The sequence below is a fragment of the Manduca sexta genome, chromosome 12 (assembly GCF_014839805.1).
Source record: "Manduca sexta isolate Smith_Timp_Sample1 chromosome 12, JHU_Msex_v1.0, whole genome shotgun sequence".
NCBI lineage: Eukaryota > Metazoa > Arthropoda > Insecta > Lepidoptera > Sphingidae > Manduca > Manduca sexta.
The window spans coordinates 14067883-14081752 of record NC_051126.1 but is presented as its reverse complement, the minus strand read 5'-3'; the positions used below and the strand labels follow the sequence as shown (position 1 = coordinate 14081752).

Here is a 13870-nt window from a genome sequence, read left to right as displayed (position 1 = left end):
TCCAACATAATATGAGGCAGTCTGTACAACATAATTGAATATATAATTGGATTTCAAATCGTACAAAAGTGTTCTCGACCTAGGTATCGAACCGAAGACCTCTGGTAGTAGCCGGCTTATGTATACAGTTATACTGCGGCACTAAGAGTAATCCGATTAAACCTAATTTCCCTTCCTTAAACATTTTACATAGTATTCGAGTTTTTTTAAAGATTCAAAATCAAAACAAACCTCCGATTTACATATCTTAAAAAAACGTGCTCTATTTACAGCATTAGGTATTACTAAATACTGTCTATTGTAGCAATATAGTGTCGCAATACACGCAAAGACAACGTGGCGCAGTGGAACAGATTTGATTCCCGAGAGGAACAAATATGTAACTAGGCAGTCCTGGATTTGTAAATACTAACCGCGGCTATGGGCGGCAGCCTCTTAGGGGCGGCAGATTTCAGAGGACGCTCACTCGATTTAATCAATCATTCGTTTATTTAACTTTAGTGCCTTCCATAATACAAACAAATGGAAAATTATTAAGTATTTTAGAGTCCTACATACATACGTAAACCTAACTACATGGGGCGGCGGAAATAAAGTGACAATCATAAAAAATATAAATCCGGCATTGTGACTAGGTGAATATTTATTGCAATCATCACTAATCACACCATGGATCGGAGTCAAGGCTTCGATTTCTTCTTGATTTTTATGTAAATGAATTATACGCTATTGATTCATTAAAATCACACATGGCAACGATATATCGTAGTGAGTTTATCTGTTAGTCTGTCAGTTTATCTGTATAGTCCGTTGGCGCAGTTTTATGAAACGTGTGTAGATGTGAAGTGTGAACCAGGGGCCTTATTCTCTATCCCGCACGTTATTTTAACAGTGCGTAACAAGCACGTAACACAACGCATCATGTTTAGGACTATAGAAATTTGGCTTACAGAATACCATTCCCCGCACATTTCTCAAAGATAACATGACACGGCCGCGTTACGCGTTTACACTATCATACAGAATAAGGGCCCAGTGGTGAAGGGTCCCTATAACTTAATTACTGTCGACTTCCCTTTCGTAATTGTAAGATCTTATTTAGTTAGAACGATTTACAGATCTCATTTCTACATATCATTTGTACCAATAAATTGTGTCGGGTTTTTCGGTAAATTTCACCCTTCGCTACTGATGTGAACTGATCGACGCGGATTTTGGTGACTTGTGGTGAATATAGGACTGTCCGATATATCTGTGCAACTCAAATCGCTACGACAAATCGTTGTGATGTAAGCAGACATTAGAAAGATAGACTGCACAGTTTATTTCTTCGACTGAAATATCTTTAAGTAGGAACTATTTAAGGAATAATTGGAATACTAGGACGAGTAATGAAACGACAACTTCACAATCAGACGTATATTCGATGACTGGCGCAACCGTACGGGACGTTGAACTGATTTCAATATTACCCTCAATTTGTAATTAATTAAATACATACATTACAAAGTAGACTATAATAGATGACTTAAATTTATTCCATGAACTCAATTAAGCGACGGATGATTGACGGCTCAAAGTTCGTAAAACATTACGCGGGACAGTTGTTATTAAATATATAAACGGCATACATAGGATGAACCTAGTGTTTTTTTATTGTTTTGAATGACGAGACGAACTTGCCGTTTGCCTGATGGTAAGTGATATGACCCCCCCATAAACAGTAGAAACAACATCCAACACCTTGAATTACAAGGTATTGTCTGGTATTCCACTGCGCTCGCCATCCTGAGACATGAGATGTTAAGTCTTATTATATCCAGTAGTTACACTGACTACAATGTATATTAAGTTCAACATTGTTTCTGAAGACGTCTACGTTCAGCAACGTAAAATAATCCCTCTGTATATGCACACACGTACGGTACTCGATAGGACTGCAATATATTTATATCACCTACCTAGTGAAACTCAAGTGGCAGTGGGCAGGTCACATAGCTAGAACTGATGGCCGTTGGGGCGGAAAAGTTCTGGAGTGACGACCACGAACCGGGAGACGCAGCGTAGGCAGGCCCCCCACGAGATGGACCGACGACCTGGTGAGGGCCGCCGGAGTCCGATGGTTAAGGGCGGCCCAGAACCGGTCCCTGTGGTGCTCAATGGGAGAGGCCTATGTCCAGCAGTGGACGATTCCCGCCTAAAATGATGATGATGAAGTGTTTATTGGTGGGTAGTTTTCTTTAGTCTTCTATTTTCAATTTTACCGTCACTGCTTTTATGACTGTTTTTGAATATTAAATTGCGAATAAAAGAACATGAATTCCTGAACATTTTAGGGAGGGGCTAACACGGCGGAATTCAACACTCACAAATACTATTGACAGTTATACGATATGATAAAAAATATCATCCGCAACCCTCGTCAACATGCTGCGCGTGACATCTATATCCGGTAGGAAACACCAGCCCGGAAGTAGAACGCGTGCTCATCCGACACCTGTCAAAATATCAACCGCAAGTCACCATGTTTAGCGTAAAACAGCTACACAGTGCTTGTAGCCGTAAAAAAAACAGAAAAAAGTCACCACGTGTTGTCATAGAATTGGTTAAATATGCTTGTATTACTCCTCTACCTACCCTCAAAATAAAGTTGTATATATAGTATTAGTATGTAGATATATTATAATGCTAGATACTATATTTTTTATTACGAAAAATAATTAATAACAGTCTACGTTCCTTTTTTCTGTTCAAGCTTAATACGTACAAAATTACATGAAATAGAATTGAAAACTTTATTATTTATAGGGTTTTCTAAGCTTCGACCAACAGTAACTTCCGCAGTAACTATGAGTTTCATATTGCACTTTCCATAAAATTGAAAGTGTAATGGACTAGTAACATAATACATAAAACATAATATTACATTGATTTTTTTAAATTATATATTTTTTTTCTCTTAAAGTTAATATAATAATTAAACTCACTTATTTTTAACATTTATGTTTTGATAATACGTTTCTCTACTGCTTCAATATAATAATAATATCAGCCCTGTTTTATATACTGTCCCACTGCTGGGCACGGACTTCCTTTACTACTGAGAGGGACTGCTTCAATAAATGTATTTTTATTTCTCGTCTAGACCATAAAAAACGTAACCCAAATCCTTACAGTAATCCTATGATGTAACGTAACAATGTACGTTACGTTTGTTGCCCAACGCGGGGGTGAAACTACTGTCCCTGTATATGGAGTCGGCCTTGCGTTACATAAACATCGGCATGCGACATTGCCTTATCAGAACCAATGGGCGTAACATTATATTGGAATCTATTGTGATTGTTATATTAATTAGTTGTTATTAAATTATGTAAAGGATAGGCCCATTGTACATAGTGAATTTCTTGCAAATTACGTAACAAAATATGAGAACTACGGTCTGCATTGTGTTCTATAATTAATAAAATAATGTAAATGTCTTTAAAAGCGTCAAAGGTGTTAGTTGTTTAATTTTAAACGACATAACGTATTAGTGACATGATTTTTCAATAAGCCAAAAGTTTATATTGTAAGATATATTTGCTTTAAAAGTTATAGGCCTCTGGCTGCTATGAGTATAGAAGAATATCATTCTTGATATGGTATTTTTGCCTCAGTATATGACATATTGTTAGTTTTTACATAAACTGACTAGAAGTTAATTTCACTTGCAGAATACCATTATTATACATGAATTATTATTATTAAGTAAAAAATAGAATAAAGAAAATATTTACAAAACAATTTATTTTATTAAAAACTCGTAAATTATAACATGAATAGAATTTGACAAGACGGACAATAGAACAGAAAAATACTGTTTGCAAAACAAAGGTGCATCCAGATTCTTAGTACCAGGATGACATAAACTAAAGCAGTAAGTACACAAATCTAGTAACTTTTGGTTACCGATACCAGCATCGGCCAATCGCCAGCGATTGAAAACCAGAGACTTAGTGAGAAAAAAAAAGTCCATTACATAAAATGATCTGTTTAGACAGTGTCTTTGATAACAATACAGGTATATTTTATCTACTTCAGCACCATCCCAAATAATGCTGTTTGATGGTCTCAGCGGCTATCTCGGCCACCATCACGGCCGGCGCGTTAGTGTTACCTCTTACTACTGTCGGCATCACACTGGCGTCCACCACCCTCAAACCCTCCACTCCTATAACTTTCAGATTACAATCGACAACAGAACCCATAGCAGCCGTGCCTACGGGATGCCACGCCGTCATTGCCATGGCCGTCGCTATGCACTTCAACTCATCATCGCCTTCCAAACCGTCACATTGTTTCAGCCTAACGTCTACCACATGAGCATTCTTACTCTTGAAATATGTGGTGTTTACTAACGATCTGGCTAATTTGATTAGTCTGGGATAATGTTCCAAGTCTTCAGAGTTGTTGAAGGTACCAGCGTAAATTAATGGATCGTCCAAAGGATCAATTGAATTCAACCTCACTTCCCCTCTGGATTTAGGCTTCAGCAGTACCACGGCTATAGAGAGTAATTCGTAGTTCAAGTTAGTTGAGGTTAATGTAGCACAGAGATCCTCATTGAAGCCGATGATCGAACAACCCTCGCTGAAGCCAGGGCCCTGCGGGATACACACTGGGTAAAAAGCAAATTCCGGTAGGTTTGGCTCCGCGTTACTCAGTGGTAAGTAGGCGGCCATACTTTCTGACTTAGACAGTGTCCCTGTTCTATCGTAAAGGTATCTTATCATATTCAATGAGTTCAGCGCATCGTCTTGCGCGCAAGTGCCGTTGTCAGCTGCCAGGTATGTCAACACCATGGTATGATCTTGCAAATTGTCGCCAACAGGTAGATCCTGGACCACCTTTATGCCTAGAGACTCGAGATGTTCTCTCGGGCCTATCCCGGACAACTGTAATATTTTAGGAGTATTAAACGTTCCTCCTGAGACAATAACTTCATTATTGGCATAGAATACATACTCTTGGTTGTTAATCATAACGCTGACGCCAACCGCTGTGTTGTTTTCAATCAAAACTTTGTTCACCGTCGCGTATTTCAGGAGGAATAAGTTTGGTGTTGTTATTTTATTAAGAAGGGCTGTTAGAGAACTATGCCTTTTGCCATCTTGTATGGTGTGTGAGAATCGCCCGACCCCAATCTTATACGGATTAGTCATGTCATCAACTATATCAAATCCTAGCTCGTTGAAGGCTTCCAAAAACTTTTCAATGGCCAGTGTGGTGTCTTTAAAGCCCGCGACTTCTATTTCACCATCTTGGCTATGGTACTGCATGAAATAAGGATTGTTTATGATATTGACATCGGTCATATTTTCGGTTTTCTTGAAGGCCCTAAGCACGTTCTGCCAATTCCACTTGTTGCCGATAAGGCTGGCCCACTCCTGGTAGTCCTGCGGGAACCCTCGCGCGTAGATCATGTCGTTGATGGAGCCGCTGCCGCCGAGCATCTTGCCGCGCGGCTGTCGCTCAACTCCGCCGGTGAGGGCTTGACTCGTCCGCATATTATTTACAGTTGTTAAATTCCAGTCATACTTGCTAGCCTTGAGAGCATTCTTAAATTCTGGTATCTGAAACAAGAAAATACTTCATTAAATAATACATTTCTTATTCAAAAGTATGAGTAGATTTTCATATTCAGTAGTCTGCAATGACGACTCTACACCGTAATTTATTATTCCAATTAAGCTGGCACTCCTCTTTTTGCGACATCGTGATGACTACAAAGGTACGTCTAGTATAGACTAGATGGTGGTTTTATGTAGCCGAGTACGCCTTAAATCCGATACCGTACTATCAATAAATTCTTATTCCCTTAAATACAAAGTTAAAGTTAACATAGGTAAATATTCCTTGGCTAAAATACAAATGTGTAACTGAAGATATTCAATCAAGCCTATAGCAGAACCTTTAACTCGTCAGTATCGACTTGTGAAAGTGTGAGGAAGGCTCGGCCACACATATGGTCTAATGAGTCGGGTGACTTTCTCTCCATCATATTTTTTTCTATCCATGGTTCATTGCCTCGTATTTTCCGTACCAATGCAGTCGGCTGCATTCTCTGGTTTCATTGAAAAAAAAAACATAATTCGCTGGATTAATTTCAGCTATTGAAATAAAATTGTTATGTATATCAGGTATATTAAATATGAGAATATTATTTTCGTTTATAAATTTATAATAATAATATTTTATATAATCACACATCATTATTCCTAAAGAGGTACCTACACAGAGGTGCGACTGAAGTACTCGCTGTTCAAGATTATTTCCGCATCATAATGTAATAGGGGTGGTGAATAGTCATTTGTGAGAAAATTGCAATACCGATTTACTCACATAAATCTAGAATCTAATTACTAGGTATTATGAGATTTAACATCTAATATCTTAGAGTGATGAGTGCAGTATAGTGCTAAGGTTTTAGGTATTAGTAGTAAGCAGTAGTGATACCAGGCAAGCTTGCTTAACTCACCATTCTTTTTTATAAAATAGAACTCTATGCGCTATTGCTATAAAGTCCTGTTTGTTTGTAACTTACAATGCTCTCTTGGGGCGGGTTCCCTCCAGCCTCCAGTACCAATATAGAGAAGTTGGCCACCTCTGCCAGTCGTGCAGCTACTGTCGAGCCGGCCGTACCACAACCCACAACTATGAAGTCATATCTCGAACCATCTGCAATAATTAATACTTTCTTTGAGCAAACTGTGTTAAGGGAATAGTGTCAGATAAGCTACGAATAGAGGATTGTCCAGAGTATCATGATTCATCAACCAATTGGCTTTACTCAATTCTAAAATAGAGTCGGGACAACAAACTTTTCTACTATTACAGATAATATAATTTGCTTAGTTTGTACCATCAGTAGATTGCTTGACGTCAACCGCCTATCGAAGATCTGATCCTAAACAAATGGTTTTAGTTAACCCACACAAAATGTTACCCAATCTTATATCCCAAGACTGAGAAGATTTCGAACACTAGCAATATTGATAAACATAAATCAGAAAAACGGTTAAGGATTGGTGTACTGTAAAAATACTAACTGTATATATTAGCATCTCTTGGCCATGGTTCCGTGAGGAAGAACTGCGAGGATGCGAAGAACTGCAGCGCAGCCGCAACCGCCGCGCTTACTGTGCTGATGGCCATACTCTCTGGAATACAAAAAACTTTAACATAAGAAAACAGAAAACAAGTCAAAGAAGATATTTAACTTTATTAGTATTTCTGATCGCTGTAACTTGTGATAATATCAATAAGATGATTAATTGATTTATGATTATGTTTATTTCTTTGCTATTGAATAGATTTGTTTTGCGATAATTTTTGAACTTATTTTATAAGAGAATACAAATTAAAATTGCGTTTCGTTTTATCAGTGATATTCCTAGAGATTCCAAAGATACTTACCTTTCTATATAATATGGTCTATGTGTGTACGGCAAAGGTTACAGTATCCAATTGATAGGTACATGTAGTTAATTTAATATACGGTGAGCTAGCAATATGAGTTAATACTAATTAATATATCCACTTCGAAAAACCGAACTGGGGTCATCGTCCTGCCTTGAGTCATATTAAAATGTAAGCCACTTCAGTTTCATTATCTTTATATGTATAATTTGCATATTCATATATTTAACTGTTACAAGCATGTTATTAAAATGATGCTTATTATTGGAAAAGTACCAAAGCGTTGCTTTGTTTTACTACTGTTTTTTGCAATCGTACTGCTTCTAATATCACGTGAATGTGGCGCGAACTCCTTGTTCTAAGTAATTCGGATAAATAATTAAAAAAAAAACTAACAAAGACGTAATATAGAGAGGTATATTCTGTAAAATGAGGACTATCCCACCGCAAATATGTATTTTCCTAATGGAAATATCAAGGTTTAATAAAACGTGCACCTTAAAATAAAAAGTGAGCAAATGTTTATTAAAGTAATTTTGCAAATAAATTTAAGTAGTATCTTACATTAAAATGAGGGTAATATTGGAATTCTAAAGAAGCTACTCTGAATAAAAAAAAAACTTATTTCAGCCGAGAATATAAATACATTTTTTTTTACTTTTCAATGGCTGATTACTTACGAAAGTTGGAACCCCTTATATTTCTTATAATTTTTCGTTAACTATAAAATAGCAATTACTTATATAACTTAATAATTATTTTATCCGCGTTCTTATATTTGGAGTAAGTACTTACTTATAATGTTTTATCGGAAACTTTCCAATAACTGTCTGCTCTAATAAATCTGATAAGAGATAACAGTGCGACTGTCACAGTTGTGTATTTATTTATTCTTTTGTTTTCTATAAGAAAGGAATGATAAGATATAGTCTGACCTGCACCATTAACTAGGTACACTGCCCTCTATTCTAATGCGGATTATTCCTACAGCACTTCATGAATTAAAGTACGCACCGACAGTTGGTGGGCTCTGGGCTAGTTCTGGTTTTGGGGCCTGTCTAATTAATTAAACAATTACCGTCTTGTCGAAGAACGAGTTTCAATAACTACGTAAGTCCGCGGTATGGAAGAAATAAAGGGCATAGTCAAATATATTATTTATTCAATATGACAGAGACCTCTATCCCATGGGCGGTATTCATCTCCAGGAAAGTTGCAAAAAATCTCAACAATTCTTGCGTATTACACAATATACTTTGATAGTATACGTCTACGTCAAAAGCTCAATTCAAATTATTATTTTTTACGTTTGTAAACAATAGAATGTTTGATCAACGACCGGCGCGGGTCAGCACAAGGTGACGCGGCGGCCTTGACCGCGCCGACGCCAGCGCAGTGTAGCAAGAACTAGCGACCTGCCGTGACTCCGCTTGCCTATTACTAGGCAGGCTTCGCTAAATGATATCATTTGTATAGAATAAGGAGACGTAAATAGAGACCTGATAATCATCATAGGTGCAACGAATAAATCGGGAGAAGAATTGGCAACGCCAGTACAACTCTAGAATCGTGGTCTATTCTAGAGTTCAATATATCTTTAAAATTAAAGACTAAAATGTGGGAAGACCGGGCTACTATCAATCTCCTACGCTTTCCACTTGGCTCACTCTTTTACTAACCATACGACATAAACTTTTTCTAGTAGAGCCATTTTTAAAGTGTACGAAAACCTATTTCTCAAATCCCCACAATAACCACTGAACAATAAACATAACCTTGTACACAGCATTCTAATCATTCTAAATAATTTACGGCCATTCTATTATTTATACAACGGATGCATTTTTTCCACACTGGATCTATGATATTTAGATACGTTTTTTAGTCAGAAACTAAAAATACTACACATGTTTTCAATATAATTTGCAAACAATGTAAACGTCTCTATTAATTTAATTATTAAAATATAATAACATTCATCTTCAAAAAAGTGATCGAAGATTATAATGAAGCAAGCATTGACTCATCCACAAATATTATACCAGGTGTAGTGAAAATAATATTGGGTATAGTCTACGAAAGGAAAAGTACAAATATGTTGTCCTAATAACTCTGTTTTTATTTGATATTCGAATGGCAAAAGTAAACAAGAATATGTAATTATGCGATGTAAATGAAGTCAATAAAAATACCGTTAAGTTTAAAGCTATACATGAATTTAAAAATGTTTTATATGATAGATTATTTAGTTAGTGAGGTTTTTAGTGTTATATTCAAATCTACTCAATTATTCCGTATAATTTGTTTAAATATATCATCATATCAATATATTAAGTTTTTTTTAATTAAGAAAAATACGAGGTCCACGGGCATAATATCAAGAGCTCTAATCCCTTCATAAGAGTTTCAAAGTGACCGTACCAACTCGTAATGAGCCAACCCGATAGCCGCAAGTCCTAACCTCTCAGTCGTGGAAGCCCGTGCCCAACAGTGGGACAATACTACCAGGACTGATACGAAGATCCTAGATGTACAACATTATATAATATGCAACAGCACTGTTTGCAATTTCTTTTGCGAATTGCTCGTGCAGTGTAGACCTGTACTAATTAACAAATTTTAAACATTATCTTTATGGTAACTTCTTGTCATAAAAATTATAAAATAATGATACTAGTAACTGTTCAGAATAAAGATACAGACAGTAACTACACAATTAGAATAATATGAGCCTAAAACATTTTTTTTTACTTACACTCGCAGATAAACTCACAATATTTCACATAAAATTAAAATTCACACGCGAAATAGCACTATATTAAAATACGAAGTGTATTTTTCTCACCTGCCGGCGAGGTAATCTCTATGACTGCTTATAACGAAATCCTAAAGCTAACTGAATACCGCTCATACTTATATATAAGTGACTTCCTGTTATCTGAAGTCTTTAGTATCACCTCGATCTGAATAGTTCGTATAAATATTATTACCATAATTCTCATTCAGGTAGCCACAACGGCTGATACTGTGGGTTAATAGAATATCCACACATCTAACGCAACTCCTAAGATCAGCATGCAGTTCGTAACACCGGTCTAAAATAGCCATTCCTATGGGTACTGAACTGTCTATTTCTCTAACCTATAGTGGAACGAATAAGAAAACTTAATCAGGAATGACTGTCTCCATAGTTCAGCGGTTAACGAATCCGCTATGGATAGAGAATACGTGGATTCGACTGCTGCATTCATGATCCACAAAAAATCATTTTGTGTGAGACAGACAAACAATGGGATAACTGTATTGCTGTTAGGCTTTACAAATTACATTACAATCTAAAGAGATTAATGACAGGAAAATTATACATAATTTACCTACTGACCTACTGAGATTACTACTTTGGAGATCCAAAGGATAAAAACTGAACTTCTAACTTCATTATAGATTTGGACTTAAATTACCTCTGATCCATGCGCAGTAGTTCTCTGAGTCAATTCTTTTATCTAGCAGAAATTAAGTAAACTTCAGTTTCGAAAGTCCCAATGGTCAAAATGATCTAAATCTGATCGGCCCAGCGGACGATCAGCGCTGGTTTGTTTTATCAGCATATGATGAGCTGGTGTCGCTTTTGTGACAAACAAACAGATTTAAGTATTTCTTTTTGTAATTTTGCTTGTTACAAAAAATATTTTCTTTCTTCCCTCTAAACATTTATATATCGATGGATCTAAAGGATAATATTTTGAAGGAAAAAACCTAATCAATTCGTGTCGGTCCAGTCACCCTCGATACGTGAAAGTATTCTACATTTGTAGTTTGTACCTCTTGGCGACACGGCAGATGAGTCAGCTTCGAGAGAAGCCATAGTTCAATTACCACACGTACCTAACTATCAAATGCTTCTGCGATACGTAATGTTTTTATTTATTAATAAAGGATTATTAACGGAATTTAAAATGTCTTTTAAAAATTACTGGTGGTAGGTCTATTTCTGCCGCCAATCATCAGTGTGTAGTCACTGTTATGTTCCGTTTTGAATGACATTGTAACCAGTATAACTACTGGACATAAGTCTAAATATCTCATGTCTTAGGATGGCGAGCGCAATAAGTACTATGTAAACAATACTTTGTAATCCAAGTGGTTGGATGGTATTTCTACTGTTTATGGGCGGTCGTATCACTTATCATCAGGCGAACGGCAAGCTCGTCTCGTCATTCAAAGCAATAAAAAAAATCTACTCATATATTATAGTTATAACCACTTATGTAATTGTAGCTCTGCTAATAAACTTTCACGGTATGAGACATAATATGTAAAACAATATAAAAAACGTTAAGTACATTTTGTATTAATTGTAAACTAACAGAACACTATAAAAGTATTCAAAAATATTATTTTTGAATCAAAGAAGTAAAATCTCTCTTAGGTGATAAAAACTTGTATCTTATTGTTGATTTTGCAACAAGTTTCGAATGTCAGCAACATATGCAATAATTCAGGGAAATTTGTTGTTTTAGGAAATAATAATTTAAACTCAAAATATTTTCTTTACGAAAGAACTAAACAGGTCGATCTTACCTATTCCGGCGCCCCGAGCGAAATACTTATTGGCTTTTCATTTCTGAAAACCTTTTTTGTTTATTAAATCACAAATATATGTCCGTGTCGCCCTCTAAGAGCCTATAGCGCCTCCACTTGGAGCTAGCGCCCAACGAAACCGCCTCTCTCTCTCCACCATACAGACACCACGGGCATATAGAATCCTCCGATACAATGATCAGAGGGTGCACCCTGACCGTTGACACCTGGAGCCGCTCCATTCGCGTTATGAACGTAACGAAACTGCATTTAAAGCACTTATAGAGTGAGTAGTGGAACAGTCCCTGCAGGATTTAGCAGCCTTCAGCTCGCTTTCTCTGTTTTACTGATCCGCGAATTATAAGAATAATCTGATGACGTGGTGAAAGTCTGTTGTGACGAGAGAAAGCTTAACAGGATAAAGCGTGTGCGCCGACACGTCCGCCAAAGGGATAATAATTACAGTATGAAATATATAAAATAATTATATTTAGTAAGATTGGGAATTTTTTTTAGGAATGTAATATTTTTCTAATAATGTACCTACATCTGAAACGAATCGTGAAACCTCTTATTATTTGTTTATATAATGCACTACTATTTTAATAATGTTCAAACTTTCTCACAAGCTGTTTATGATGATTCGGTAACAAATAATTTTTTAGGGAATCAGCCTCGTCTCATTACATTATAACAAATTGGTTTTGTCATATTTAAAATTTACCTTAGTATAGTGTGGCCATATATTGTTTCCCACTTTATAAACGTTATATAATTCGTGTGAGAGCTTGGTTTACGAAATCACGTCATCTATGAAAAATTTTAATTATTACATAATCACGATTATGTACTTGCATATTTTTGGGTATCTTTCTAATAAAAATAACATGGAGAACCTTCAGTCCACTTAACTTAAACTCCACTATACAATATAAATACTATAACAGAACGTTTAAACCTACTTTTGAAATTATTATATGTAGCTTTTTTTACATAAGGTCAAAGACCTCTCTTCTAAAAAACGTACCTATATACGCAGTTTAAAATATACAAATACCAAAGGTCATTCTACTTCGCGTGCCGGATCTAAAAACTATGTCATTATGACAAAATCACTATTGAGTATAAAAATAATTTTTGTTATATATTTTTTGTTTCACCGCCGGCGCTTCAATCATCATAATTAGCAGTTGATTGAATATCATGGCCGTTTTTTTACACCATAGTCAATACATTGAGCGTCAAGTTTACAGTATCCACAACCGGGGGCGGCATTAGTGGGAGGCGAACTGGGTAACTACCCGGGGCCTTGCGCGGCGTCTTGAAGGACCTATTGTTAGAATTTTACCGACGTAACTCTTAAAACCGGGGAACTGTTAACTTAAAATCAGGTGCAGTGGAGTAACTTTGCCGTACCCGTATAAAAAAAATGATGAGCTGAATTTTTACGGTTTTAACAGTGTTTTGAAAATTCAATAAATCCTGTTTTAGCGCTATCACAACTAATTAATAATTGCAATATCATAACCTAATTCTAGGTAAGTCTGTCTCGTGACAGCCCATGCAGGCACATACCACCACATTCTTTATTGCTGACTCCAATTGGTCCTCAGCATAGAGTACCATGTGCAGTAGCACTGCGCTCATCCCAAGACGTAATAGAATCTCATAAATCCGTTCAACGTTCCGCTGAGGACTTTGCGTCGTTTAGGGCTGCTAATGTCCACTACCAATTTACTTTACCATCAAATATTCACTGCACGTCTTAATCTTGCAATAGTAGCAAGTACAATAAAATAAATTCGTGGATCACTTAGTAATTTGTCCC

General features: G+C 36.3%; 1 protein-coding gene across 2 annotated transcripts; it reads right to left on the bottom strand.

The window, feature by feature from the left end:
* Positions 1-3768: 3768 nt before the first annotated feature.
* Positions 3769-10357, bottom strand: LOC115448767 (alcohol dehydrogenase [acceptor]). 2 transcript variants are annotated; one of them, XM_037437996.1, is made up of 4 exons: positions 10217-10357; positions 7092-7202; positions 6587-6720; positions 3769-5615 (listed from the first exon to the last, which is right to left on the bottom strand). In XM_037437996.1, exons 2-4 carry the CDS (start codon positions 7195-7197, stop codon positions 4080-4082), a joined length of 1776 nt encoding a protein of 591 aa, XP_037293893.1. In that variant the 5' UTR covers positions 7198-7202; positions 10217-10357; the 3' UTR covers positions 3769-4079. The 2 variants fall into 2 exon arrangements, with proteins under 2 accessions (XP_037293893.1, XP_030032189.1); XM_030176329.2 differs by lacking the exon at positions 10217-10357 and adding an exon at positions 7459-10173.
* Between the last annotated feature and the right edge of the window lie 3513 nt (positions 10358-13870).

Excerpts from the sequence above, each read along its gene's own strand:
- LOC115448767 (XM_037437996.1), bottom strand. The coding sequence starts at position 7,197 with ATGGCCATCAGCACAGTAAGCGCGGCGGTTGCGGCTGCGCTGCAGTTC. Across the intron at positions 6,721-7,091 it reads AAGAGATGCTAATATATACA|ATGGTTCGAGATATGACTTC; the intron begins GTTAGTATTTTT and ends TAATTATTGCAG. Across the intron at positions 5,616-6,586 it reads ACCCGCCCCAAGAGAGCATT|ATACCAGAATTTAAGAATGC; the intron begins GTAAGTTACAAA and ends TTCTTGTTTCAG.